General features: G+C 48.6%; 2 protein-coding genes across 7 annotated transcripts in view; one reads left to right on the top strand and one right to left on the bottom strand.

Annotated features, from left to right (window-relative positions):
* MYO7B (myosin VIIB) overlaps positions 1–26047 on the bottom strand; it is a 234965-nt gene that overhangs the window by 173259 nt on the left and 35659 nt on the right. For all 6 annotated transcript variants that reach the window (XM_075569626.1, XM_075569627.1, XM_075569629.1 and 3 more), the window contains 4 exons: positions 24279–24400; positions 23538–23680; positions 21563–21676; positions 17631–17784 (listed from right to left, as the gene is read on the bottom strand). In XM_075569626.1, the coding sequence (XP_075425741.1) occupies positions 17631–17784; positions 21563–21676; positions 23538–23680; positions 24279–24400 (533 nt within the window). The remainder of the gene's footprint in view (positions 1–17630; positions 17785–21562; positions 21677–23537; positions 23681–24278; positions 24401–26047) is intronic.
* On the top strand, positions 5477–9680 carry LOC142465586 (uncharacterized). The gene has a single exon (XM_075569632.1). It carries the CDS (start codon positions 7341–7343, stop codon positions 9180–9182), a length of 1842 nt encoding a protein of 613 aa, XP_075425747.1. The 5' UTR covers positions 5477–7340; the 3' UTR covers positions 9183–9680.

The following is a 26047-nucleotide window of genomic DNA, read 5'->3' as shown; positions in this document are numbered from 1 at the left end:
ATCAGCACGGCTTTAGCAGCTGCTTCCGCATGTGTGCGGAGGCTGAGATATTTTGAGGAGACAGGCAAATTTCAAATTTGCCGCTCAGGGGAGCGGAGGAGCGGTCACATGACCGCTCACATCCAATGGGAGCGAGAGACTAGCCCCGCCTCCCGCCACGCCTCCGTTCCACCTCCGACACGCCTTCGCCCCGCCTCCGCCCCGCCTCCGCCCCGCCTCCGCCCCGCCTCTGCCCCGCCCCCAAAGCGCGCTCACTGCCTCGCCTGCCAGGACACAAAAAAGCTCCAGTTTGAGCAGGCGAGGCAGAGCAGGAGCGCGGATCAGCGCGGCCCGAGGCCTAAGGCTAAGGCCCCGCTCCCTCAGTCAGCGCGCCCGCACTGCAGACAGGCGGGGCGCTGACAGACACAGACCGCGATATGCGGAGCGGGAGCCGGGGCTGGAGTGGCAGGGAGGGGCGTGGTTTAAGCGGAGGGGGGCGTGGTTTACCGGAGGGACCCGCTACCCCCCCCACCCCTCCACGGGCTCGGGCTCGGGCTCCCGGGCTGCAGGATGGAGCTGCTGTGGGCTGCCCTACTCACACGCTGACACTCAGGCACACACACACACACACTCAGGCACACACAGACACACAGACAGGCACTCATGCACACACACAAACACACACACAGGCAGGCACTCACGCACTCAGGCACACACATACACACACACAGATAGGCACTCAGACACACACATACACACACACAGACAGGCACTCACGCACTCAGGCACACACATACACACACACAGATAGGCACTCAGACACACACATACACACACACAGACAGGCACTCACGCACTCAGGCACACACATACACACACACAGATAGGCACTCACGCACTCAGGCACACACATACACACACACAGATAGGCACTCAGACACACACATACACACACACAGACAGGCACTCAGACACACACATACACACACACAGACAGGCACTCACGCTGCTTTCCCTCCACACTCTCCTCCCTGCTCCCCGAAGCCTCCCCTCTTCCCGAAGCCTCCCCTCCTCATTGGCTCACAGCCACACCACGTGACGTGTCGACGCTTGGGATTACAATTCTCTTGAATCCCCTAGCGGCTGACGCATCACAGCGTGTAGTGAGCTGTGCCGTGAGGGCGGACTGGGACCGGCTCGGGAGGATTCCCCTGCTGGTGGGGAACACTCGTGCGTCCGCCCGCGCCGCCGGGCGCAGCGGGTCCCAGGCCTAAGGCCTCGGCCAAGCTTCCCGCTAGCGTGCTGAGGCGCGCTGAGGCTCAGGGAAAGCGAGTGCTTTCCCTGGCCTTGCGGGTGCTTTCCCTGCGCGCCGTCAGGGGGCGGGCCGGGGGCGGGCCAGTTACGTCACGGATCTGGTTCGCCCTCATTGGGCGAACCACTCACGTGACTGGCCCTGCGCTCCGGCAAGCGCTTGATTTTTAAAATTGCCTAAGACCTACGCTTCCGCACGCTTGCGGAAGCGTAGGCGAGCCCCTACTAAAGCCGCTCTAATTGCGGCTGTAGGGGCTCAGTGGCAAGCATGAGCGAGCGTCAGCACGCTTCAGCGAGTAAGCGCTTACCATGGCCGAGGCCTAAGACTGCACGGAAAAAGCCGTGTTCACAGGCTCGTGTAAACATGAACCCCAATAAAAAAATGTTTTGAATACATCAATCAAGCATCAGTATGAATATAATGCATTGACTTACTAGGTATTTTGTTCCACTGAAATAGAAATGTTGTTAAATAAATCGTGACACGGTGTAATATGTCATGTGGCTTCCGATCAAATCCCGCATCTCACACTCCATTCTTCTCCTCACTTTTAAAACTTTCCACTCTTCTGCCCCTCCTTACATCTCAGCCCTAATTTCTCGTTATGCACCATCCAGACTCTTGCGTTCTTCTCAAGGATGTCTTCTTTCTACCCCCTTTGTATCTAAAGCCCTCTCCCGCCTTAAACCTTTCTCACTTTCTGCCCCACACCTCTGGAATGCCCTTCCCCTCAGTACCCGACTAGCACCCTCTCTATCCACCTTTAAGACCCACCTTAAGACACACTTGCTTAAAGAAGCATATGAATAGCACTGTGGATATTCTGAACACGATACATAAAGCTTGGCCCCTTGCAGACGCACTTACCAGAACTCCCTCCTACTGTCTCTGTACGTTCTCCCTACCTACCAATTAGACTGTAAGCTCCTCGGGGCAGGGACTCCTCTTCCGAAATGTTACTTTTATGTCTAAAGCACTTATTCCCATGATCTGTTATTTATATTATCTGTTATTTATTTGATTACCCCATGTATTACTACTGTGAAGCGCTATGTACATTAATGGCGCTATATAAATAAAGACATACAATACAATACAATGTGTTGTTGTTCATCTCAGCGTTTATTTACCTAATTTTTAGACCTGCTAAGGAACAGATGATTGTTATTATCCCTGATATGTAAAGCCATAGAATGTATGTATATGTAAATGTATGCTGGGGAGCCGTGTTGGTCCTTTCTTCCATGTAGTAACACAGGAGGGAGAGGGAGTACGGGGTGTGAGTAACACAGGAGGGAGAGGGAGTACGGGGTATGAGTAACACAGGAGGGAGAGGGAGTATGGGGTATGAGTAACACAGGAGGGAGAGGGAGTACGGGGAATGAGTAACACAGGAGGGAGAGGGAGTAAGGGGTATGAGTAACACAGGAGGGAGAGGGAGTACGGGGTATGAGTAACACAGGAGGGAGAGGGAGTATGGGGTGTGAGTAACACAGGAGGGAGAGGGAGTACGGGATATGAGTAACACAGGAGGGAGAGTACGGGCTATGAGTAACACAGGAGGGAGAGGGAGTACGGGGTATGAGTAACACAGGAGGGAGAGGGAGTACGGGGTATGAGTAACACAGGAGGGAGAGGGAGTACGGGGTATGAGTAACACAGGAGGGAGAGGGAGTACGGGGTATGAGTAACACAGGAGGGAGAGGGAGTACGGGGTATGAGTAACACAGGAGGGAGAGGGAGTACGGGGTATGAGTAACACAGGAGGGAGAGGGAGTACGGGGTGTGAGTAACACAGGAGGGAGAGGGAGTACGGGGTGTGAGTTACACAGGAGGGAGAGGGAGTACGGGGTGTGAGTAACACAGGAGGGAGAGGGAGTACGGGGTGTGAGTAACACAGGAGGGAGAGGGAGTACGGGGTGTGAGTAACACAGGAGGGAGAGGGAGTACGGGGTGTGAGTAACACAGGAGGGACAGGGAGTACGGGGTGTGAGTAACACAGGAGGGAGAGGGAGTACGGGGTGTGAGTAACACAGGAGGGAGAGGGAGTACGGGGTGTGAGTAACACAGGAGGGAGTACGGGGTGCGATACCTTTTACTGGACCAACAAGCAGTTGATATGTTACAAGCTTTCCCACCTTTCAGGGTCCTTCATCAGTATGGCAGGAATACAGAAATACAGAAATACAATGTAATACGCAGTGTTGGTAAGAGGAATATCTGGTTACAATGCAGGTAGACAGGAAGTGGGAAATAAGATGAGAAGCAGGTCGCCTGGTGTGAAAATCACCAGTAGAGACATACCGTATTAGGCGGCCTAGGGATTAAGGTGATGTGAGGGGAGTGAGTGGGACAAGAGAGTGTATGTGAAAAAATATCTATCTACAGTATATTAAAACACCTTTAACAGATCAACTACTTGTTGGTCCAATAAAAGGTATCATACCCCGTACTCCCTCCTGTGTTACTCATACCCCGTACTCCCTCCCCCTCCTGTGTTACTAAAATATAATATGACACGGCGTGCTCATTTGCATGTCATTTCCCAGAATCCCTTGCTGCAGTGGGAGCACTGTATGCGAGGTGATAATAGTGAAAGACAGGGTGCTGACCTGTCTAAGACATGTGAATGTGCTCACAAGTGATATTCTTATATGCTAATGATGGAGGTTTTGTGTCGCCTTTTTCACCCACCATTACTTGTATGGAGTGTATGTGTATATATGTAACTGTTTGGTGCTCTTGAAAAAGGCTCCACTGGGAAACGTCAAGTATTAAACATCAGCTTATGAAATGTGGGCTTGCCGCTCCTTTTGTTCTTGGATCGCGTGTGCATGTGCGTGCGAATGCGTGTGGTTGTGTGTGTGTGTATATATATATATACACATACACACACAACCACACGCATTCGCACGCACATGCACACGCAATCCAAGAACAGAAGGAGCGGCAAGCCCACATTTCATAAGCTGATGTTTAATACTTGACGTTTCCCAGTGGAGCCTTTTTCAAGAGCACCAAACAGTTACACAGCGAACAAACATATACCCTCACATCAACCTGGTGGTTAAAAAGGGCGCCAAAACTCTGACAAAGAATATACATACCTAGTGACATCACCCTGAAGGGGAGAGCCAAGTGGGACCAAAAGGGCCCAAAACACAAAACCCAAATGTCTAAAAGGCTTGCGCTTAGAGCTGATGCATAAGGCTGCGTCCCCCCTGACCGCGCTCATGCTTGAGAGTGGTGACGTCACCAACACTCCAAGCATGAGCGCCGGGTGTCCTGGATTTTTTCCAAGCTCGAGCGTGGGGTCTTGTTGAGCGCGCTTCAAACTCTCTCTTTTTTTGTTTCCCAAGCTTGGGAGAGCGCGCGTGCACCGCGTGAGCGGGGACGGGACAGTTTAAATTGCATAAACTAAACTCATAATAAATGTGTATCGAGAGTGATACACCAAAGAATCCCCTTTAGATAGGCGCACTGCAGACCTGAAAATAAAGACGGTCAGGGGTAGGATGTGGTGTGTATAAATAAAAAAACTTTATTAAATATTAGTGTAATAGTGTACATAAAACAGTGTATAGTGCTGTACTATACACTGACTAATAATAGACTGCTGTTGGTCTATGTCAACCTCCGTCAAGCGTCTCACTGTGCTCCCATTAGTTCTGTCTCCCTTGAAGTGTGAAAATCTTGGCAGATGCTCTAAATGTCAATAATCTAGATGGGTTATTGTAACCTTATGACATATTGGTAGGTATAGGCTCTACCGAGACTAACAGAGAAGTTCACGCAGCACATCAACGTAATGTGCACACTGCGCATGCGTCATGTAAGTTAAAACAGTAGAGTCTGTTTATATGCGAGTTGCGCATGCGCCGGGGCAGTGCGTAACGTAAATGTTTGGACGGCCCGTATAAGGTTGGTAACGGGTAAAGGGAGTACTGGGTGTCGAGGAAATGTTCAATAGTGATTACACATAGTGACACACAGAGCGTTGTGCCTATGGATCACTATAGATCGTAGTTTGATATGAACCCAGTATATATGCGTATTCTTTGTACAATGGTGCGTTCATGTGTCAAAGTTTGTGCTGTATCTGGTATAGTGTGCGTCTCAAACGGGCGCAGGTACGAGGATGCTGTGCATCTTTAGTTGTCAGGATTGCCTAGACCTCCTGCCTAGCCATAGCTTCCTTGTCCACTGGGTGTGCTGCTGTCTTCTGTTGGCTCTGGGTTCCTCTGTCTGTCTGTCTTCTTGTTGCTCCTGTCTCTGTCCTTTATACAGTAGCTTGCTTCCTGTCTGTTGCTTTTGCCTTTGCTTGCTAGTCAGACTCCTGCAGTATGCTCATGCCTGTCTTTGATCCTGACCTGTTTCCTGTACCTGTATTTGAGTCTGCTCACAGTAAAAGCCCTTGCTAGTAATCTGGCTTGTCCCTGGTTATTCCTGCTCCCCGGTCTCAGTCCCTGCTCCCTGTTCTTAGTCCCTGTCCTGCCCCGCCTGTCCTGTTCCAGTCTCCTCGTTGCCGACCTCTGCTTGTACCTAACTTCGCTGCCTGCCGCCTGCCTCGGACCCCTGCTTGTACCTGACTTCGCTGCCTGCCGCCTGCCTTGGACCTCTGCTTGTGACCCCTACTACGCTCGTGCTGTTCCGGCCACCGAGATCCTACCCGCCACAGGAGTCTCCCGTGACAGAAAGCAAAGGCCACTTCTGGATCTCGCTGGAACAGATTCTTCTTCTGCCTGCACCCTTTCCTGCCTGCTGCAGCAGACCACATCCGCATGGTTGAAGATAAGTACTTTCGTTTCTTTTTTGGAAATCCAAGTTGGGATTTTGAAAGGTTTTTTTGTCGTTGCTGCTAAGTGTTCTGCAAGAATTATTGCGTTCATAACGAAAAAACATTTTTTTTCTGAGACTAGAACTGTTACTACCGACTATTGCAGCTTTCTTTGAGATGTTTATTTTTGCAAAGGTTTCTGCAGGGTTTTTTGTGCCACTTTCTCCCTGAGAAGAATTCCCTATTATAAAAAAGACCCTTCCCTGCAGTACCTGTTTTTGCCATTTTGAGACTTTCATTACCTGGACAAGAATTGTCTCTGCATTGTGGGTGGGCCACTGCAGATTTTCAGACTCACATTTCTATTTAGGACGGTTACCTTGATTTACTGCTGTTCACAGGGTCTTCATTTCAAAAGACAAAAGTGCTCCCATTATTTTGTTGCTGCATGCTTTGATTTTCTTGCATCTATAGTTTTTCATATGATTGGTTCTAAGGTTTCAGGTTTACCTGCAAGTTCCCCTAAAGTTTGTTTCTCTGCAACATATGATATCCCTACGCCTGATATCAAAGGTTTCAGATTTGACTGCAGGGTTCTCTGTCTGATATTCCTATGTCAAAAGTTTCAGATCTAACTACAAGTTTACTCTGGATTAGTTTCCTGCTGTCTATGATATTTCTATGCCTGATATCAAAAGTTTCAGATTCAACTGCAGGTTTTCTTTGTCTATATGATATCCCTACGCCTGATGCATAAAGATTTAGATGTAACTGCAGGTTTTCTCTGTCTGTCTGATATCCCTACGCCTGATATCAAAGGTTTCAGATTTGACTGCAGGGTTCTCTATCTGATATTCCTATGTTCAATGTCAAAAGTTTCAGATCTAACTATAAGTTTTCTCTGTATTAGTTTCCTGCTGTCTATGATATTTCTATGCCTGATATCAAAAGTTTCAGATTCAACTGCAGGTTTTCTTTGTCTATATGATATCCCTACGCCTGATGCATAAGGATTTAGATGTAACTGCAGGTTTTCTCTGTCTGTATGATATCCCTATGCCTAATGCCTAAAGATTCAGATATAACTGCAGGTTTCTCTGTCTATGTTTTTTCCTTGCATTTATAATCTCTGTGACTGATGTTAAAGTCTTTAAGGGTCAGCTCTCCTATCTTGTGTCTCTCTGTGTCTAATATTCCTGTTGTTCATTCTAATGCTTCTGTTTTAAAAACACATTTCCTCTTTACTGGTGTCTTGGGAAGTGTGGTTTAATTATGGCTCCCACTCAAACAGTCTTGAGCAGTAAATGTGAACACAGTACCACTGATTCTTCAGAACTTCTCAAAGCAAGGAAGAAGAAGAAGAAGAAGGGAGGCATTACTGTGGAAGTTGCAGAAGGAATTAAGAATGAAAATTTAACCTCAGAGTCTGCATTTGATGAAAGAGATATGCTGCAGCTTAAGGCAACTCACAGACGTAGCCCAAGAATAGTGGAAGAGAAGAAAGATGCTCCTACTCAGACGCTTCAAGCTGCACAGAAAGCGATTGATTGTCTTTTTGAACGTTTAGATAAGGAGCAAGAGGCCAAGATTGCACTACAAAGCTGTCTATCTTCAGCAATTGCTAAGTGTGTTCTCCAGGAGAAAGAAAGAGAGCAGTTGGAGAGGGACAGGGTAATCCTGTCAAGTAAGCTGGAGAAGGCCTATGCTGATAATGCGCAGTACCAGAATTTCATGGCTCAAGTTGGCGCAAAACTGGAAGCCTCTGAGGAGAAGAATTGCCACTTCAACATAGAACTACGTTCTTTGAGAGAGATCTTCGAAGGATTAAATAGCAGTTTTGAAATGGTAACCCAGAAGTGCAAGAATCTCTGTGTCCAGGTCAGTGAAGGAGATAAGAAACTCCATGAATTAGGAGAGGAGAAGAAGCAGTTGGCCCAGGAAAAGTTGGATATGCAGACAGCACTGCAGAATGCAGAGAGAGTGCTGCAAGAGGAACGTGTCTCCCTGGAGCGGCGCACTCAGGCAGAGAATATGCTGCAGAGTCAGCTGCGAGAACTACGTGCACATCTGCAGGACGCCAAGGAGAGATGGGTGAATGCTGAAGAGAGACAGCGAGTATTGCAGGAGGAAAGTTTCCAGACTGCCTACAAGATAAAGATGCTGGAAGAGTATTTGAGTACCCAGTGTGTCCCCAAAGAACAAAATGAGGAGCTGAAGGTCACACTGAGCATAACCAGAGCCTCGCTGGAGGAGGAGAGGTCTGGGAGAGCACGGCCCGGTTCTGCCTCCAGCAGAAAGTCTCTTTCAGACTCTGGTTCCACAGAGACATCCCCTCTCAGTCCTCCTGGAGACGTGGGGGAAGTGGGCGACCTGAAGGAGTTTGTTCTGCGCCCCGCGCCACGCGGTGTCACCGTCAGATGTCGGATCAGCCGAGACAAGAAAGTGATGGACCGAGGACTGTACCCCACCTATTACATGCACCTGGAGCGGGACGAAAACCACAAGCTCTTTCTTCTCGCTGGGAGGAAGAGAAAGAAGAGTAAAACGTCCAACTACTTGATATCTATTGATCCGACCGACATGTCCCGGGAGGCGGGCAGTTTTACTGGCAAACTCCGATCCAACCTAATGGGGACCAAGTTTACAGTGTTTGACCGCGGTGTTAGCCCAGCCAGGGCTCAGGGACAGTCAGAGAATGCAGCGTCCCGGCAAGAACTGGCGGCTATTTGCTATGAAACTAACGTCCTCGGGTTTAAGGGTCCCCGGAAGATGGCGGTTCTCATTCCCGGAAAGAATTTCAATCACGAGCGCATCCCTTTCCAGCCACACAATGATTCGGAGAGCCTGCTGTCTAAATGGCAGAACAAGTGTCAGGAGAACATCATCGAGCTGCACAATAAGGCCCCCGTGTGGAATGATGACACTCAGTCTTACGTGTTCAACTTCCACGGGCGTGTCACACACGCATCTGTGAAGAACTTCCAGATTGTGCACGACAATGATCTGGAGTACCCTCTGCCCACTGACAAGCCACCAGAGGTGGGTCACCTTGAGTCGCCGTTTCATCAAGGCCTCCGGGAAGAGCCTGGAGGATCGTCCGGAGAACGCTCCTGAGAGGGGGGAGTAATGTCAGGATTGCCTAGACCTCCTGCCTAGCCATAGCTTCCTTGTCCACTGGGTGTGCTGCTGTCTTCTGTTGGCTCTGGGTTCCTCTGTCTGTCTGTCTTCTTGTTGCTCCTGTCTCTGTCCTTTATACAGTAGCTTGCTTCCTGTCTGTTGCTTTTGCCTTTGCTTGCTAGTCAGACTCCTGCAGTATGCTCATGCCTGTCTTTGATCCTGACCTGTTTCCTGTACCTGTATTTGAGTCTGCTCACAGTAAAAGCCCTTGCTAGTAATCTGGCTTGTCCCTGGTTATTCCTGCTCCCCGGTCTCAGTCCCTGCTCCCTGTTCTTAGTCCCTGTCCTGCCCCGCCTGTCCTGTTCCAGTCTCCTCGTTGCCGACCTCTGCTTGTACCTAACTTCGCTGCCTGCCGCCTGCCTCGGACCCCTGCTTGTACCTGACTTCGCTGCCTGCCGCCTGCCTTGGACCTCTGCTTGTGACCCCTACTACGCTCGTGCTGTTCCGGCCACCGAGATCCTACCCGCCACAGGAGTCTCCCGTGACATTAGTAGCAGGAGTAGTGAAAAATAGTAAGCGCAGGTCTGGGCTGCTTGGTAATATTTTCAACGGGGATTTTTGGTGCCCATGTGACCGCAGAGCTGCTCACTCGTAAACTGCTGCAATTGAGAAATGGTATAGCACACGAGACCTAGGTAGTCAGAGCAGCTGTGTCTATACAGGGCTGCATGGAAAAAACATGCACGGTAGTATTTAAAGCAGGCAGGCTATTATGATAGTGAATAGCAAGTGCTGCCCTGTAGCAGCACTGACACCTCTTTAAATGGGTGTATCAAATGAAAGTAAGACACAGGTCAGCGCACTAGAGGAGCTAGTAGAGATAGCTGGCGTGGTAAGGTATGAATCATACAGCTAAAGACCCGACATGCTGCATGTTTCGTCACTTCCTGTGACTTCATCCGGGGTGGGCGTTGCTTGGTTCCCGGTCGCTTCTTTATACCCTGTAGTTGCCATAGCGATCATGGGACGCCAAATGCTGTAGGGTGGTGATGCATGAGTACTGCATCCTAAACTGACCTAAGTTATTGTATGTAATACAAGTAAGAATTAACTTAGCTGGATTTCAAAAAATTGGGTTGGTGGTGACAACACTAAAATGAGTTGAAATGTGACTGTGATCTGACATAGGTTCATAGGAAAGAGTTAAAGACAAAACCTTCGTTTAAGCCAGATGGATAGTGGGTATTGAGCAGATAAATCCACCTGGCCTCCCGTTGCAGGAGTTTCTTATCCCAATTCCCCCTGCGAATGCTGGGGGGAACATGGTCTATGCCTTGAAAGTTAAGCGTATCAAGTTTCCCTGCATGGTGGTCCCTAACATGACGGGAGACCGGGGTATCCAAAGCATTCCTGATAGATCCTATATGTTCCAGGATGCGTCTCCGGAGTTCTCGCTTTGTCTTGCCAACATACTTTTTTCCACATAGACAAGAGTGAGCAGCTCTGCGGTCACATGGGCACCAAAAATCCCCGTTGAAAATATTACCAAGCAGCCCAGACCTGCGCTTACTATTTTTCACTACTCCTGCTACTAAAGATGCACAGCATCCTCGTACCTACGCCCGTTTGAGACGCACACTATACCAGATACAGCACAAACTTTGACACATGAACGCACCAATGTACAAAGAATACGCATATATACTGGGTTCATATCAAACTACGATCTATAGTGATCCATAGGCACAACGCTCTGTGTGTCACTATGTGTAATCACTATTGAACATTTCCTCGACACCCAGTACTCCCTTTACCCGTTACCAACCTTATACGGGCCGTCCAAACATTTACGTTACGCACTGCCCCGGCGCATGCGCAACTCGCATATAAACAGACTCTACTGTTTTAACTTACATGACGCATGCGCAGTGTGCACATTACGTTGATGTGCTGCGTGAATTTCTCTGTTAGTCTCGGTAGAGCCTATACCTACCAATATGTCATAAGGTTACAATAACCCATCTAGATTATTGACATTTAGAGCATCTGCCAAGATTTTCACACTTCAAGGGAGACAGAACTAATGGGAGCACAGTGAGACGCTTGACGGAGGTTGACATAGACCAACAGCAGTCTATTATTAGTCAGTGTATAGTACAGCACTATACACTGTTTTATGTACACTATTACACTAATATTTAATAAAGTTTTTTTATTTATACACACCACATCCTACCCCTGACCGTCTTTATTTTCAGGTCTGCAGTGCGCCTATCTAAAGGGGATTCTTTGGTGTATCACTCTCGATACACATTTATTATCTATCTAGCCCATCCCCAGGCAGCACGCCTCTACCTTCTAGGGGTCTGAGCGAGGTCCCTTTCTATAGTTCTATAAACTAAACTCAGCAAGCGCCGCATGCTCAGCGCTAACGTGGACGCAGCCTAAGGCTGAGTCCATACAGACTTCAGCCTTGCGGAGGCGCATGGAAGCTGAGGGAAAGCGGGTGCTTTCCCTGGCCTTAGACCGCGCGCCGTCCGGGGGCGTGTCGGGGGGGGGGCTGTGATGTCACGGAGCTGGTTCGCCCACGTGACCGGCCCTGCGCTCCGGCGAGCTCAGAAACTTAACATTTGTTAAGACACACACTTCCGCTAGCGTGCGGAAGCGTGCACGAACCCCTGCTAAAGCCGCTCTCATTGCGGCTGCAGGGGCTCACTGCCGAGCAGCAGCGCGCCTCAGCACGGATCAGCGCCTAAGCGCTGACCATGCCCGAGGCCTAAGGCAGACCACAAGTAGCAAATCAGGCCCACACTAGTCTGAGTAGATACATAGTAACAGGAACTATAGCAATGACAATAAGGGCGTGCCTATAGTGCCGTCGTTGGCGACGGCGACACGAAGGGTGACGTCACCCGTCACCACCAGCGAAAGTTATGTTTCGCCGGGCGGTGGGGAGCGGGATTCCGGTAATTTGATTTGTTCAAGGGCCGTCACGTGACGCGACGGCCCTTGAAAAATCAAATTTTGCCGGCTTCAGATTTTTGCGCCGGCGGCACTAGTCGCCGTTGCGTGCACTATAAGCGCACGCGGCGGCGGCAATGTATTTGTTTTCGGTCACCGTCGCTGGCACTATAAGCGCGGCATAAGACGCTGCGACAGAGACATTTCTGTGCAATACGGAGAACACTCCCTTCAATCCAAACGTATATAGTGCTAAAGGAAATAGCATCCACATGGGGAATCCTTTCGTGCTACAAGAGGCGCTCATGCCCATACAGTAGGCAATAATCGTGGGACAAAAAAGATGGCGGAACGTGCAGAAAATACAGTACATATGATTCATGCTGCAATATACATCTGCACGTTCGGCCAACTTCCCCCCCCCCACCCGGATTTCGGAGCGTTTTTGGCAACCAGGTGGGGGTGAGGGTGTATCTTTGTTAACTGGGTAACTATTTTGTGCTCTTCAAAATGGTTCCACTGCGAGCCAAAACGTGGAGTGTGAAACGTCACCATTTTGAATTTGAGAGTGTCTGCCATTTTGTAATTTTACTATTTATAACAACTGAATGAACGTTCCACCTGAAACACAGCGAGTGTGACATTTAAAAGCTAAATATTGTTGCACTTGTAAAAATCATGGTGTAAGGTACAAAAGCAAAAATTCTACAAATACTGTACGCAGGAAATCAGGTGAGTTACAGAATACCAATTAATACCATTTCATACCAACTAAAGGAGCAGTTCCCCCTCTGCCCCGCCTTTCTTATTATATGGATGGGGAGCAGGGGATCCCCAGAACTAATTTCACCTCTAGGAACGCCCTGGTTACGAAATACTTACCTGGACACATCCACTTCCATGTGTCTAAATCCCCTGTGTCACAGAGCCAATAGGATCATCAATCGCGACTTCCTATTGGTTCACATGATGCGGAAGATTTAAACCAGCCATTTTGTTTCCCCTGACAGGGGACAGGCCCTGCTCTATTTTCTGGGCTAATATTTTGGTGAACCAGGGAGACCCGTGGCTGAAAATAGCGTGCTTCATCTCTGAGGACCCTCTGCATCTCGTCCAAGTAAAAAAAGGAGGGGGGGGGGGGACTGCACCTTTAATATAGTTATTGAGTAAGGCTATGTCCCCGCTGCCTGCTGCAGCGCCCGCTATGGTGTGCGCTGCAGGGACAAGAGCCGCCCATCAATGGGGCCGGGCCCGCTACCCACCTTGCCCACCGCGTTGCGCAACCAGATTTCTCTGAAGACAGGAAATCTCTGTTCACAACTTGCGACGGAGCGCTGGCCACGCCCCCCGGCGGTTCAGCCAATGACCGCGAACCTGCCGGGTGACATCATGGCTGTGCTCCTCGCAACGCCCCCATCATGCCCCCCCCCCCACTGTCTTTCCCCCTGCAGATCACCGCAGACCGGGGATCTCAGCTGCCGCCGGCCAGGCAGGCGCACGTGCAGCTCCGACCCCTGGGCCTCAGCCTAAGGCCGCGCTTATAGTGCCGGCGACGCAACATCGCCCGAAAACAAATGCATTGCCGCCGCGGCGTGCGCTTATAGTAAGCGCGACAGCGACAAAGCGACGGCGCATCGCGACAACTGGTAGCCGGCAAAATTTGATTTTTCAAGGGCTGTGGCCTCATGTGACAGCCCTTGAACCAATCAAATGTCAGGAAACCCGCAACGCCGCCGCCCAGCGAATATAACTTTCGCCTACGGCGACGTCACCCCGCGTGTCGCCATCGACGGCACTATAGGCGCGGCCTAAGGAATGAGGTGGTCGGAGCTTGGAAAGTGAAAAAGAAGTTTCTGTCAGTGATACAAAACGGCTCCGGATACAGAGAAAGCGTAATGTTCAGCCCGTATACAGCCCGTATACTCCCCCTGTCCTGTATGTACAAGGGTGACACTGAAAGAGATGTGTTGTTGAATCTCTGGTACCCACCGTAGTATACTGTATGTAGGGCTGCGTACATCTAAAAGCCATACTGAGGGCTCAGCAGAATGCACAGGGAAAGCAAGAGGGAGGTTACTGAACAAGCACGTAACTACACTTGGGGATAGGTATCAAAGAATGTACATAGTTACAGAGTGTAGTTACATAGTTACAGAGTGTAGTTACATAGTTACAGAGTGTAGTTACATAGTTACAGAGTGTAGTTACATAGTTACAGAGTGTAGTTACATAGTTACAGAGTGTAGTTACATAGTTACAGAGTGTAGTTACATAGTTACAGAGTGTAGTTACATAGTTACATAGTGTAGTTACATAGTTACAGAGTGTAGTTACATAGTTACATAGTTACATAGTAGATGAGGTTGAAAAAAGACGTACGTCCATCAAGTTCACCCTATGCTAAATTTATACAACAGATACTTTATCCTATATCTATACTTATTGATCCAGAGGAAGGCAAACACAAAACCCCAGAGTCATATCATCTAATGATGTCTCATAAGGGGAAAAATAAATTCCTTCCTTACAAAAAGTGGCAATCAGATTACTCCCTGGATCAACATCCTTCCCATGTTACAAAATATTCAAAAACACAGGGCCAACCAGACTTAGCTAAATATTACGAAGCAGCCAGACTAAGCACACTAATTTACTGGTCCGCAGCCCCAGGAAAAACACCGTGGGTGGACATAGAGAGGTCAGAAGCTGGGTACGAGGAACTCGCATCTCTCCTATGGGTAAACAAGGCAAATAGGCAGCCAGGCTATAGGAACCATCCAGTCTTACTACACTCCCTGAATATCTGGGATAAAAACTGCAAACACAAACAGATCTCCTCCATCCCATCGCCCCTAACACCAATCAGATCTAACCCTGAATTCACCCCAGCACATAACTCGAACATCTTTAAACAATGGGACAAGAAGGGACTATCCAAGCTAGGAGACATGCAAAGAGGAGGCAAGGTCAAATCATTTATGGGGATAAGAGAGGAATACAATATCCCAAGCGCACAAATATTCCAATATATGCAGTTGGCCCACTTTGTCACCTCGATACAGCCAGGAGACACCTGGAACAGACCACTCACCAACTTTGAGAGTCTGTTCCAAAGGGGACACAACAACAGGGGGACGATTGCCCAATTTTATCAGACACTACTGAAACAAAATGAAGGCCAAACAAGCAAAAACATATCGGATTGGGAACGCGACATTGGGAACCCCTTAGAAGAAGAGGACTGGGAAGAAATATACGAAATGATAGCCAGGGCTTCTCGGTGCTCAACAATCAGGGAAACAAATCTGAAGGTCCTACACAGATGGTACTATACCCCAGCGCGCCTCCACTCTTTCTCCCCACTAACCTCCCCTATGTGTTGGCGTAACTGCGGCCAAATAGGCACATTTAAGCACATTTGGTGGTCCTGCCCTAAGATAATCCTTTTTTGGGGGAGAATCAGGCGACTAATAGAAGGGGTAACAGGCCTGGACCTACCCTGGGACATAGAAACAGTGCTCCTACTAAAACCCAACGAGGGCCTAGAGAGACAAATAGACTACTTGATAACACAGATCCTATCAGAGCCAAAACACTAATAGCAAAGCACTGGAAGCAGAACGACCCCCCCTCTATCACCGAGGTATTACACAAGATAAACTACATAATGACAATGGAGAGACTCACACGTCTGATTCATGACCGGCACCACACCTTCCTGACAACATGGGATCCGTGGGAGACATACATTTGGAAAAACCCAATAGGACCGACGAAATAAGGAAATTATTATTGGGTAAACCGACTTCGTTCTGATTAAGGATGTTTCAAGTGTAATTGTATGTACGCTTCCTGCGAGGAGCACATGATAGATGACACCCCACCACCCCCTCCCCCCATACCTTCTTACTTTCTGTACCCGTTCCCCACCCCTCCCCCCTCTCTTTTGTTTTCCCCTTTGTTTTCAGTTTGGAAAAACAATAAAAAATACTAGTTTAAAAAAAAACCACACAGGGCGACAATTCTCCTCTGAGAAATGTGCAGCTTGTCTGAAGCTTGTGAAATTAGTTTCTTACACTTGTTGCCAATTTCTTAAGGCTGCGCTTATAGTGCCAGCGCCGCGACGTCGCTCCAAATCAAATGCATTGTCGCCGTCGCAAGCGCTTATAGTAAGCGCGAAGGCGACGGAGCGACGTGGTGGCGCGAAATTTGGAAGCCGGGGAAATTTGATTCTTCAGAGGCTGTCGCCACGTGTGACAGCCTCTGAACCAATCAATCACCTGGTCGCCTGCGACGTCGCCGGAAAGCGAATTTCAACTTTCGCTGGCGGCAACGGTGCCGGGTGACGTCATCGGTCGCATCGCCGTCACCGGCACTATAAGCGCGGCCTTAAGAGCATAGGTTAAACTACTTGGCAGAGTTATAGGACGCAGAGAGAGAAACTGCATGGGTTACAGGTGCCAAATGTGATAAATCTCATTAGAATATCGCTCTGACACTCTCCTCTCCTAACGCCTGCTGCAACAAATGCCAATATAGCAAAATTGGTGCAAAGGATCTTGATACTTTGACGCTACATGACACGTGGGTCATGGTGGGGCAACTTGGCTGTGTTTATGGGCAATGCACCAGTTCGCAGCTACATGATACAGTACATATCCCACCCGGGGATCCACATATAGCCGCTTCCTCGCGATTATAGGTAGATGCCTCTTAGAAGGTTCTCGTCTTTCCCATGAAATGTGTCGGGGTCACACCAAGCCCCTCTCGCCCCCTCTCCCACATACAGCGGCGGATTTGAAGATCACAATGTCATTTGACGTTACACCGTCACGTTGCCATGGCAACGAGACGCAGCGTGACGTCACGCTGGTGACGTCCGCAGCATCAGCTGACACTGCGATTCGGAAGGAGAAGGAGGGTGGCAGCAAGGAGGCGACCGCCACCCGCGAGTGCTTTCTCATCAGGCCCGATAGGCCCGAGAGTGCGGCATAGGTATCCGCCCCAAAACTTTGCCGCCCTAGGCCCGGGCCTACACTAATGGGACATCTGCCACTGCCCACATATGTTTGTTGCCGGATCAATGTTATTTTCATGCACTGTGAATACCCTTCCTCTAAACTGCCTTAAAGGCCTTTTTTAAATGTAAATGCAGAGAGATCAACCCAATAAGAACCCACATCAGTGGGATATGGGGGTTATGAATCAAAATATGGCATTTTAATGGAAAAGGACTGGCTTTCTGGAAGTCAGCTGGTGCTACAAATCAGTGGAACGGATTTTAAATCAGGGAGACTCACAGGAAATCAATGAGAGCCGGCGTGCCTGTAACTGTGACGCATGGAGGGAGACGGAGCATGGGACCTATCTCAGTTCTTCTCCCCGATGAGGTTTGTTTTAGGACAATGCAAGTCAATAGATAACCAGTTATTCATCCAGCTCCGGAAAACGCTAGTGCGCACAGACGGATATCAGTGCAAATACCTTGGAAATCCAGGTTGCCCAGGTGGAGGATGGCGGCTAGCAGACTGCTAATGTCATGCTGTTCCATCTCAGAGAAGAGCAGGACCTTCATGGCAGAGCGGACCTCAGCGTAGGATTTCGCATCATTACGCCCATCGCAGGTTGTGCAGTTACCCTGAGATAGGCAGTAAAGTAAATGTTAGGGACATATTACTGCTGCTGCGTCATTAACACCCAGACTTCACCACATCATTATTCCTTCTATGGGTGAGAAGAATAACATAGTTGCAGCATATTGATCATTTCACGGAAAATTCCCTTATTTTTTTCCACTGGTTCAATAACCCCCGAAGCGACCGATCACAGTAACTCCCATTGACACGAGTAAGCTCCTTAAAGACACTATCCGTTAAATAGAACCTGTTAGCAAGATATTGCTGGGGTGTTCAAAGCAACATCTGCGGTAAAAGATAATTATGGATTGTGTATAAAAGTCATTAAATAAACTTCTAATCCTGACAGATGCTGCTGTGATCTGATCTGTGATGATGACATCGGCAGCAAGTTCCAGCTTCAAGAACAGTACATGATCCGTAACTCCTGTAGTGCTAGACGGGCCTAGAATGTATTGAAATGAATCTGAAACATAGAAAGGGAAGCAGATAGGCATCATCAGAGCCACATCTGCACATTTTACTGGTTGATATAAAGTCCAATCCTTGCTTCATCTCTGGCTTTTATGTCAGATGTAACATTCCCGTGTGAATCTGCTGCTATTAGCATTGCCAGGTGGCTTGTCCAAAAATACTGGACACAATATTGAAAGGTGCGACGCGCGCGAGAATCGTGAGGAAGAATGTTATTTATAAATTACCTGATTTACGTAATTTTTCTAAATTTCACTCCAAGTACTCACCAATTTGCACCAATTTATATTCTGTTTCGTAAAAAATCTGGGTAGGGGTCTAGGGAAGGAGTGAGTGGAAGGGGGTAGTGGGAGTGGGAGGGAGCGGGGGTGGGAGGGGGTGGGAGGGAGCGGGAGTGGGAGTGGGTGGGAGGGGGTGGGAGGGAGCACCCTTCCGAGGATTTTTTTAGGAAATAGAATATGAAATAGTGCAAATTGATGCAAATTGGTGCATGCTTGGAGTGACATTTAGAACAAATGAGGTAATGGTCTGATCATTTATAAATAACTGACCTGCAGTCACACTGTACATGGCGAGCAATACTGATCTTACTGCTCCTCCCACATATTCCAAGATTGTTGCACCCCTCCTCATCCTCTCTCCCTTATCCTCTCACCCCTCCCCTCATCCTCTCTCATCCCCCCTCCCTTCATCCTCTCACCCCCCCTTCCCTTCATCCTCTCACTCTCTCCTCCCTTCACCCTCTCACTCTCCCCTCCCTTCACCCTCTCTTATCCCCCACCCTTCATCCTCTCACCCCTCCCTTAATCCTCTCACCCTTCCCCTCAATCCTCTCTCATCCCCCCTCCCTTCATCCTCTCACCCCCCTTCCCTTCATCCTCTCACCCCCCTTCCCTTCATCCTCTCACTCTCCCCTCCCTTCTTCCTCTCTCATCCCCCCTCCCTTCATCCTCTCATCCCCCCTCCCTTAATCCTCTCACCCCTCCCCTCAATCCTCTCTCATCCCCCCTCCATTCATCCTCTCATCCCCCTCCCTTCATCCTCTCACCCCCTCCCTTCATCCTCTCTCACCCTCCTCCCTTCACCCTCTCTCACTCCCTTCATCCTCTCACCCCCTTCATTTTTCCTCTCTCACCCCCCTCCCTTCATCCTCTCACCCCCTCCCTTCATCCTCTCACCCCCCCTCCCTTCATCCTCTTTCACCCCCCCTCCCTTCATCCTCTCACCCCCCCCCTCCCTTCATCCTCTCACCCCCCCCTCCCTTCATCCTCTCACCCTCCTCCCTTCACCCTCTCTCACTCCCTTCATCCTCTCACCACCCTTCATTTTTCCTCTCACCTCCCCTCCCTTCATCCTCTCACCCCCCTCCCTTCATCCTCTCTCGCCCTCCGCTCCCTTTTCCCTCTCTCACCCCCTTCATCCTCTCACCCCCCTTCATTTTTCCTCTCACCTCCCCTCCCTTCATCCTCTCACCCCCCTCCCTTCATCCTCTCACCCCCCCTCCCTTCATCCTCTCACCCCCCCCCTCCCTTCATCCTCTCACCCCCCCTCCCTTCATCCTCTTTCACCCCCCTCCCTTCATCCTCTCACCCCCACTCCCTTCATCCTCTCACCCCCCCAGTCCCTTCATCCTCTCACCCCCCCTTCCTTCATCCTCTTTCACCCCCTCTCCCTTCATCCTCTCACCCCCCCAGTCCCTTCATCCTCTCACCCCCCCTTCCTTCATCCTCTTTCACCCCCTCTCCTTTCATCCTCTCACCCCCCTTCTTCCTCTCTCATCCCCCCTCCCTTCATCCTCTCACCCCCCCTCCCTTCATCCTCTCAACCCCCCCCCCTCCCTTCATCCTCTCTCAACCCCCCTCCCTTCATCCTCTCTCAACCCCCCTCCCTTCATCTTCTCTCAAAACCCCTCCCTTCATCCTCTCATCAAGTGCTGCAGGAACGGCTGATTACCCAGTGTGTCCCCGCAGAGCAGCATGAGGAACTGAAGGCTGCCCTGAGCATCACCAGAGCATCGCTAGAGGCCAAACTTATAGGCCAGGTGACTCGGTAAAAGAGGGAGCACAAGAAGGTCCAGAAACTGAGGCAAGCAGCTGCGGCCCAAGCGAAGAAATCCACACAGATCCAAGATATAGTGAATAATGCGTTGATGCACACTCAACAAGATTCGCTCAGTGAGGAGATAAACTTAAAAATGGAGAAAAGCAGCATCAGTAATTCAGAAATACTACAAAGCTCTTGTCCAAGCAAGGTCCTATATTTTATTTCTAATTTTATTGTTATTAAGATACTTAAAGAACTTTTTAGGGTTGACCTTACTTGCTATTGCAATCCTTTTTTCATTATCCATTTTTCCTAATTTTATTGCCCTTTTGCAACTTTTGTTACATTCCTTATAATTCTGATAAATAAATATAGGCCCCACATCTGCTTTACGCCAATCTAGTGGTACTGACCCGTACTCAACCTTTCTTTTCAAAATCGGAGTGGGGGTGTCCTCTGTAGCTGACCTGTGCTATTCTGCGTTCCGAGAACCCAAAATATCCAGATTCATTTACCTTGCTGCTTGCTTCCTAACTTTTCCCCTTTTGGGATCGTAATATGGCCATCGGATCAGGCTCCATCCCGTGGGCAAAGAGCAAGCTGGAAAATGAACGGGGCATGACATTGCGGCTTCCTATAGGGCAGGGGTGTGCAAAGTGGGGGGGAGCGCCCCCAAGGTGGGTGCCAGATTCGCTGCAGGGGGGCGCGGGTTTTACAGAGGCCTTGCGCGCTTCCCGAAGGCATTTAAATTAATGCCGGGGGAGCTGTATGGCCCCTGTAAACTTCTTTACCTTGGTTCAGACGCCCCTGGTGACGCGTCGCCATGGCAACGTGATGTCATCACGTCAGAACAAAGGTAAGCAGGGGAGGCGCGAGGAGAGGGGGACAGACGGCAGGAGGGGGCGCAGGGAAAAAAGATTGCGCTCCCCTGCTATTGGGTGACACTGGCAGCCATCTTGATTTTTCTTTTCAATTCACAGCCAAATACAAAAGTACATTTCTCAGGAATTGGGGGGTCCCAGAAGTTGAGAAACCCGCTGGCACTTCCGCAGGAGAAATTCCTGGCGTGGGCGCCAGAAATGGAAGGAGGAGGAGGAGAAGACAGAGCAGTCAGCTTGATCTTCCCCTAGAACACGAGCACGTGCCCATGTGGTACCTGCTGTGCTATAAGGACACTCTAAGCAATAAGAGCAGACATTGATCTTACTGGTGGAAGAGGCGCAGAGAATGGAAGGGCATATAGGAAGAATCAGAGAGGGTTACCATGGTCAGGTAGTTGTAGTCCGAAGGGCTGCCCAGGTTTAACTGCTTCTTCTTCTCCGAACTCATCCCCAGCAACATGCAGTAAAATATGTGGTAGTTTCTTTCACCGGGGGCCTGATGAAGGACAGAAGGAGACATATAGGTAATAAGGAAGCTCAGAGTGCACACACAGTAATAGATTTAGAGAGCGAGCTACAGGTTTAGCCCCTATTCAATATGGTGGAGAACGATTTAACGAAGCAGTAACTGAATGGCAATTAGAGTTAAAGGTGGGCAAACCCAGACACGCAGAAGGAAGAGGGGAAGCCAAGAGAGATGCTAAGAGCAAAGTCACTTGGCAGCAAACATGAGGCCCATATGGGCACCAGCTTTTCCCCTTCAGTCTACATCTGCGTCGCCCCAAAGGCGGACAGCCTTTGGCGCAGTAGAAAGGCAGCCAAAGGATGTGAGCTGTTTGCTGCCGTTCTCTGATGTTGCTCTGTGTTAAAATTGCTGTATTTCAAATCTGAAACTCTCCAGCCCTTTATCCCCTGTACCTAATTTTCCAACTCTAACTGTCCATGAAATGTCTGTGAATTGACTGTATAACCTCTGTTCATTTAATGTAACATATACTGTTATAACTCTGTGCCCAGGACATACTTGAAAACGAGAGGTAACTCTCACTGTATTACTTCCTGGTAAAACATTTTATAAATAAATTATGTAAGGTGCTGGTCTCTGAAGTGGGTGAGATTTGTTGGGGTAGCAGATTCAGCGTAATATAACCATAGCAAAGTTGCTTTAAGCCTGTAAGAGATGTGTGCAGAGGTACATATAATGGAGACAGATTAGGCACAATTATATCTTGGCTTTATTGGGCCTGTTCCTTTATCCAGGAAAAACATACAAAAATAACAAAATAACAAACCCCAATCCCTTTGTAAGGACTGATTACTCCCCCAGACCCTATCTGCAGGACTGGAGGGATATTCCCATTAGCAGCCTATCACCCCAAAGTCTCAGGAGGTACCTTAAGCAGGTGGCCCTCCATGTCAGTCTCTGGCAGGTTCCCGGGTCCTCTGTGTCCAGGAAATATAGGTCTCTGGGGGTCATGATGTCTTGATCTCAGCACAGCTTTTTTGTACTCAAGACAGTGTCTGTGTGCAGGCTTCTCTGCTCTCCTTCTGTCAGCTCAAATGTGAGCTAAGGAAAACTCTCCTGTTTTCAATAGGAGGCTTTTCTTACAGACTTAATTGGCCAGGTGGAGTCTGGTTAATCGCCTGCTGCACTTAATCAGATCCCTGCTGGATTTTAGAGATAGTTTCCTCAACAACAGGGATAAGTCCCATTACAAAGCCATATTTACTTAACGGTTGTGTTGCATAAGACACTTTCCGGTGCCAGAATACACCTTGTGGCCCATTCAAGGTGTCTTTTGGTACCAGTCCTATGGAATAGCAAAATGTAGTAAATGTGGGTCTTTATTTCCATGTGCTAGCACTAAAAACAGGATTGTAAGATTTTTGTGGTATGTAATACACACACACACACACACACACACACACACACACACACACACACACACACACACACACACACACACACACACACACACACACACACACACACACACACACCACCAGATATGAACTATAGCACTATTATAAAATCAGTACTGGTATTAGTAGTAAATACTAATGTCACTTTACAAGTCTGTATTTATTTTATGTACAAAATACATTGAGCGTTACCTTTCGTTCTCAAGTATGTTCTGTGTTCAGTTACTAGCCTAATGCACATATACACAAATTTAAACTATATTTTCCCTTATAAATGTATTATCTGCCCCATTTCCCTGTACAAAGTCCGTTTTCTGTGCGCCCTCCCCCCCCCCCCCCCGCACTCCTTCCATACGGCAGTGGCTAGAAGATGTCAGTAAGGACGTCTGTGTCCCACCACATTACTGTCACTTGGCCAGAGTGGGTGAGCTGACCTGACGGCAGACCCGTGACTTCTCCAGCAGGAACTGCTCGATACGGGCTCCCTCTATCGCTTGCTCTTTGGAGAAGTGGATTTCTATGTATTTGCCAAAGCGACTGGAGTTGTCGTTACGGACGGTCTTGGCATTTCCAAAAGCTGACAAGGAAGAGACAGGAAGGGGTTAAAGCAACAATTCCTACCCAGAATCCTATGGGTTTACCTCATATAATATTAGTATCTATGTGCTGCTCTTTACAAAAAACATGATGGTCTTAATCTCTGGCCCCTGCGGTTGCTATGGTAACCTTAAGTTTAGATCTAGGGGTGGACAACTCCAGTCCTCAAGGGCCACCAACAGGCCCGGTTTTAGGGATATCCCTGCTTCATTCTGACTGAGCAACCAGCACTGAAGCTGATATCCTGAAACCTGACCTGTTGGTGGCCCTTGCAGACTGGAGTTGGACACCCTGGTTTACATGGTACTTGGCTTCATTTTAACCTCCCGGACCCATAATATTTCAAACTCTTATATCTCCAGATTTTAACAATGTAAAACAGCGTTGGAAAGGGCAGGAAGAGATCTAAAGTAACAAAAAAATAACCCAATCAGTGCAGGCCTGAGCTGTGAGAATTAAGAATCGCAACTCATTACAAAAATAAATAACGCCGCCCATTCAGAAACCTGAAATACGTAAGCGATTGTCCATTCATTGACACGCGAGACGGCGCTCCTTTCACTCTCTGCTTACTGTACCTTCCATGATGGGATTGGCCTCCAGGATCTGCTGCTCTATCCAGGAATGGTGACCGCTCGCCGAGGCCAGAAACTGCAGCATCAGCTTGGTGCTCTCAGTCTTCCCAGCTCCAGATTCTCCACTGAACGGGGGAGAAAGAAAACCAATGGATAATGTGCTGTTGGGGGGGGGGGGAGGAGAGACCAGAAACTTGAATCGAATAACTGGACAACCAAATACATTTTTTAGATGGTGATCCTGCCTGCCGAGAACCCGTGTCAGGGCCCGGGACTACAGCCATGAACTGGGCCTTGCCCAAATCGTTGAGAATGGTGTTTCCTGGACGAACAGTTAGCCCGGGACGAGGGGGGCCAGCAGAATCATTGACTGATTGGAAAGGATGCGAGCTGAATCGTTGAGCAGGGGAGAGCAGCCCTTCGGAAGCCGGGCACCCACTCACATAGTTGGCCAGTCCACTTACTCGACCGGGCACAGGACAATCGTCCCCGCTGCCCCATCCCACCCCTGTTGGCGAGCCTGATGGTAATACCTCTTAATTCACAAGCAAGTATGGAGTTTATATATCAAAACACAGAAAAAAAAGTGTGTTTTCTTGGAGCACAGTTGTAAAACTGATTGCTGCACATTGTTCATAGCCCGAGAGTTACACCAACCTAAATATGGGATATGAGTTGGCATTTGTTACTTATAGACAGGCTGACAACATAACATCAGCCCCATAGATGCTATAGAGGAGATGCATCAAAGCAAATAAAGTGTGCTCAGTCTGTTTAACGCATTGCTCCATGTTCTGCTTGTGTTGGCGTCAAATGTAAGAAAGATTTTTTTACATGACGCAAATTGTTAAATAAAAAAATATTTCCCCACTTCTGAGCTGGCAGATTTTGTGTCGCAAATACAAGAAACATGACAAAGTGACGCACACAGACACAGGGGCATATTCTATATGCTCCGATAGCACGGATCCGCACAGAAAACGCCATTAAAGTGAATGGGGCTTTCTGTGCAGACTACACGGATTGGCGCTTTTGGAGCTTGTAGTATATGCCCAACAGAGTTTCATGTGTCTCATTATGGGGCAGAATCACAGTACCGATTAGGCGTATGGCACCCGGATCTATCATTGACTTGAATGCAAGTTAAAACAGCAGTTCAAGTATATATATATATATATTTTTTTTTTTTCGTTTTTCTATTCAATATGTGTATCAATATAATCCACAAAGTGATAAGTAATTAGCTAAATTGCCGATCGATCCGTTCTCCTGTGGTCGATCGGCAAAGATTCGGCTCTGGGGTTCACTAAATGGCTGTCAGTGCAGCAGAAGAGGACCCACGAAGCAAAGTTCTGTGGGGAAGATCATGTGACCAGGCAGTTACTAGATACAATTGTTGCACTGCTAGAGAGAGAGAGCAGGGCTCAAAAAGGGGTGTGCCAGAGCCTGTGTCAGAAGAGGAAGGGGATGTGACTTTGTAAATGGTTGCTATAGAAACTAAAATGCTTGTTACATTATAATACATGAAAAATGTCATAAAAACTTTTTTTTTTAAATGCTACAAGTATTTTCTTATAGTGCAGACCTGAATTTTTTTTTTTTTTAAAAAACACACGTAGGATATTGCTTTGTCTGCAGCTGTAGTGTCTGACCAGGGTGCGATACCCCGCATCGGAGCTTAGTGAATCCCGGCGAATAATCTGTGCACCATGTAACTCCTCCATAAATCCTTCTGTTGACACCCCCCAAATCACAAGATAATGCACACCGAG

The sequence above is a fragment of the Ascaphus truei genome, chromosome 14, assembly GCF_040206685.1.
Source record: "Ascaphus truei isolate aAscTru1 chromosome 14, aAscTru1.hap1, whole genome shotgun sequence".
NCBI lineage: Eukaryota > Metazoa > Chordata > Amphibia > Anura > Ascaphidae > Ascaphus > Ascaphus truei.
The sequence above is the reverse complement of the archived record's forward strand: the minus strand, read 5'-3'. Positions and strand labels throughout refer to the sequence as shown.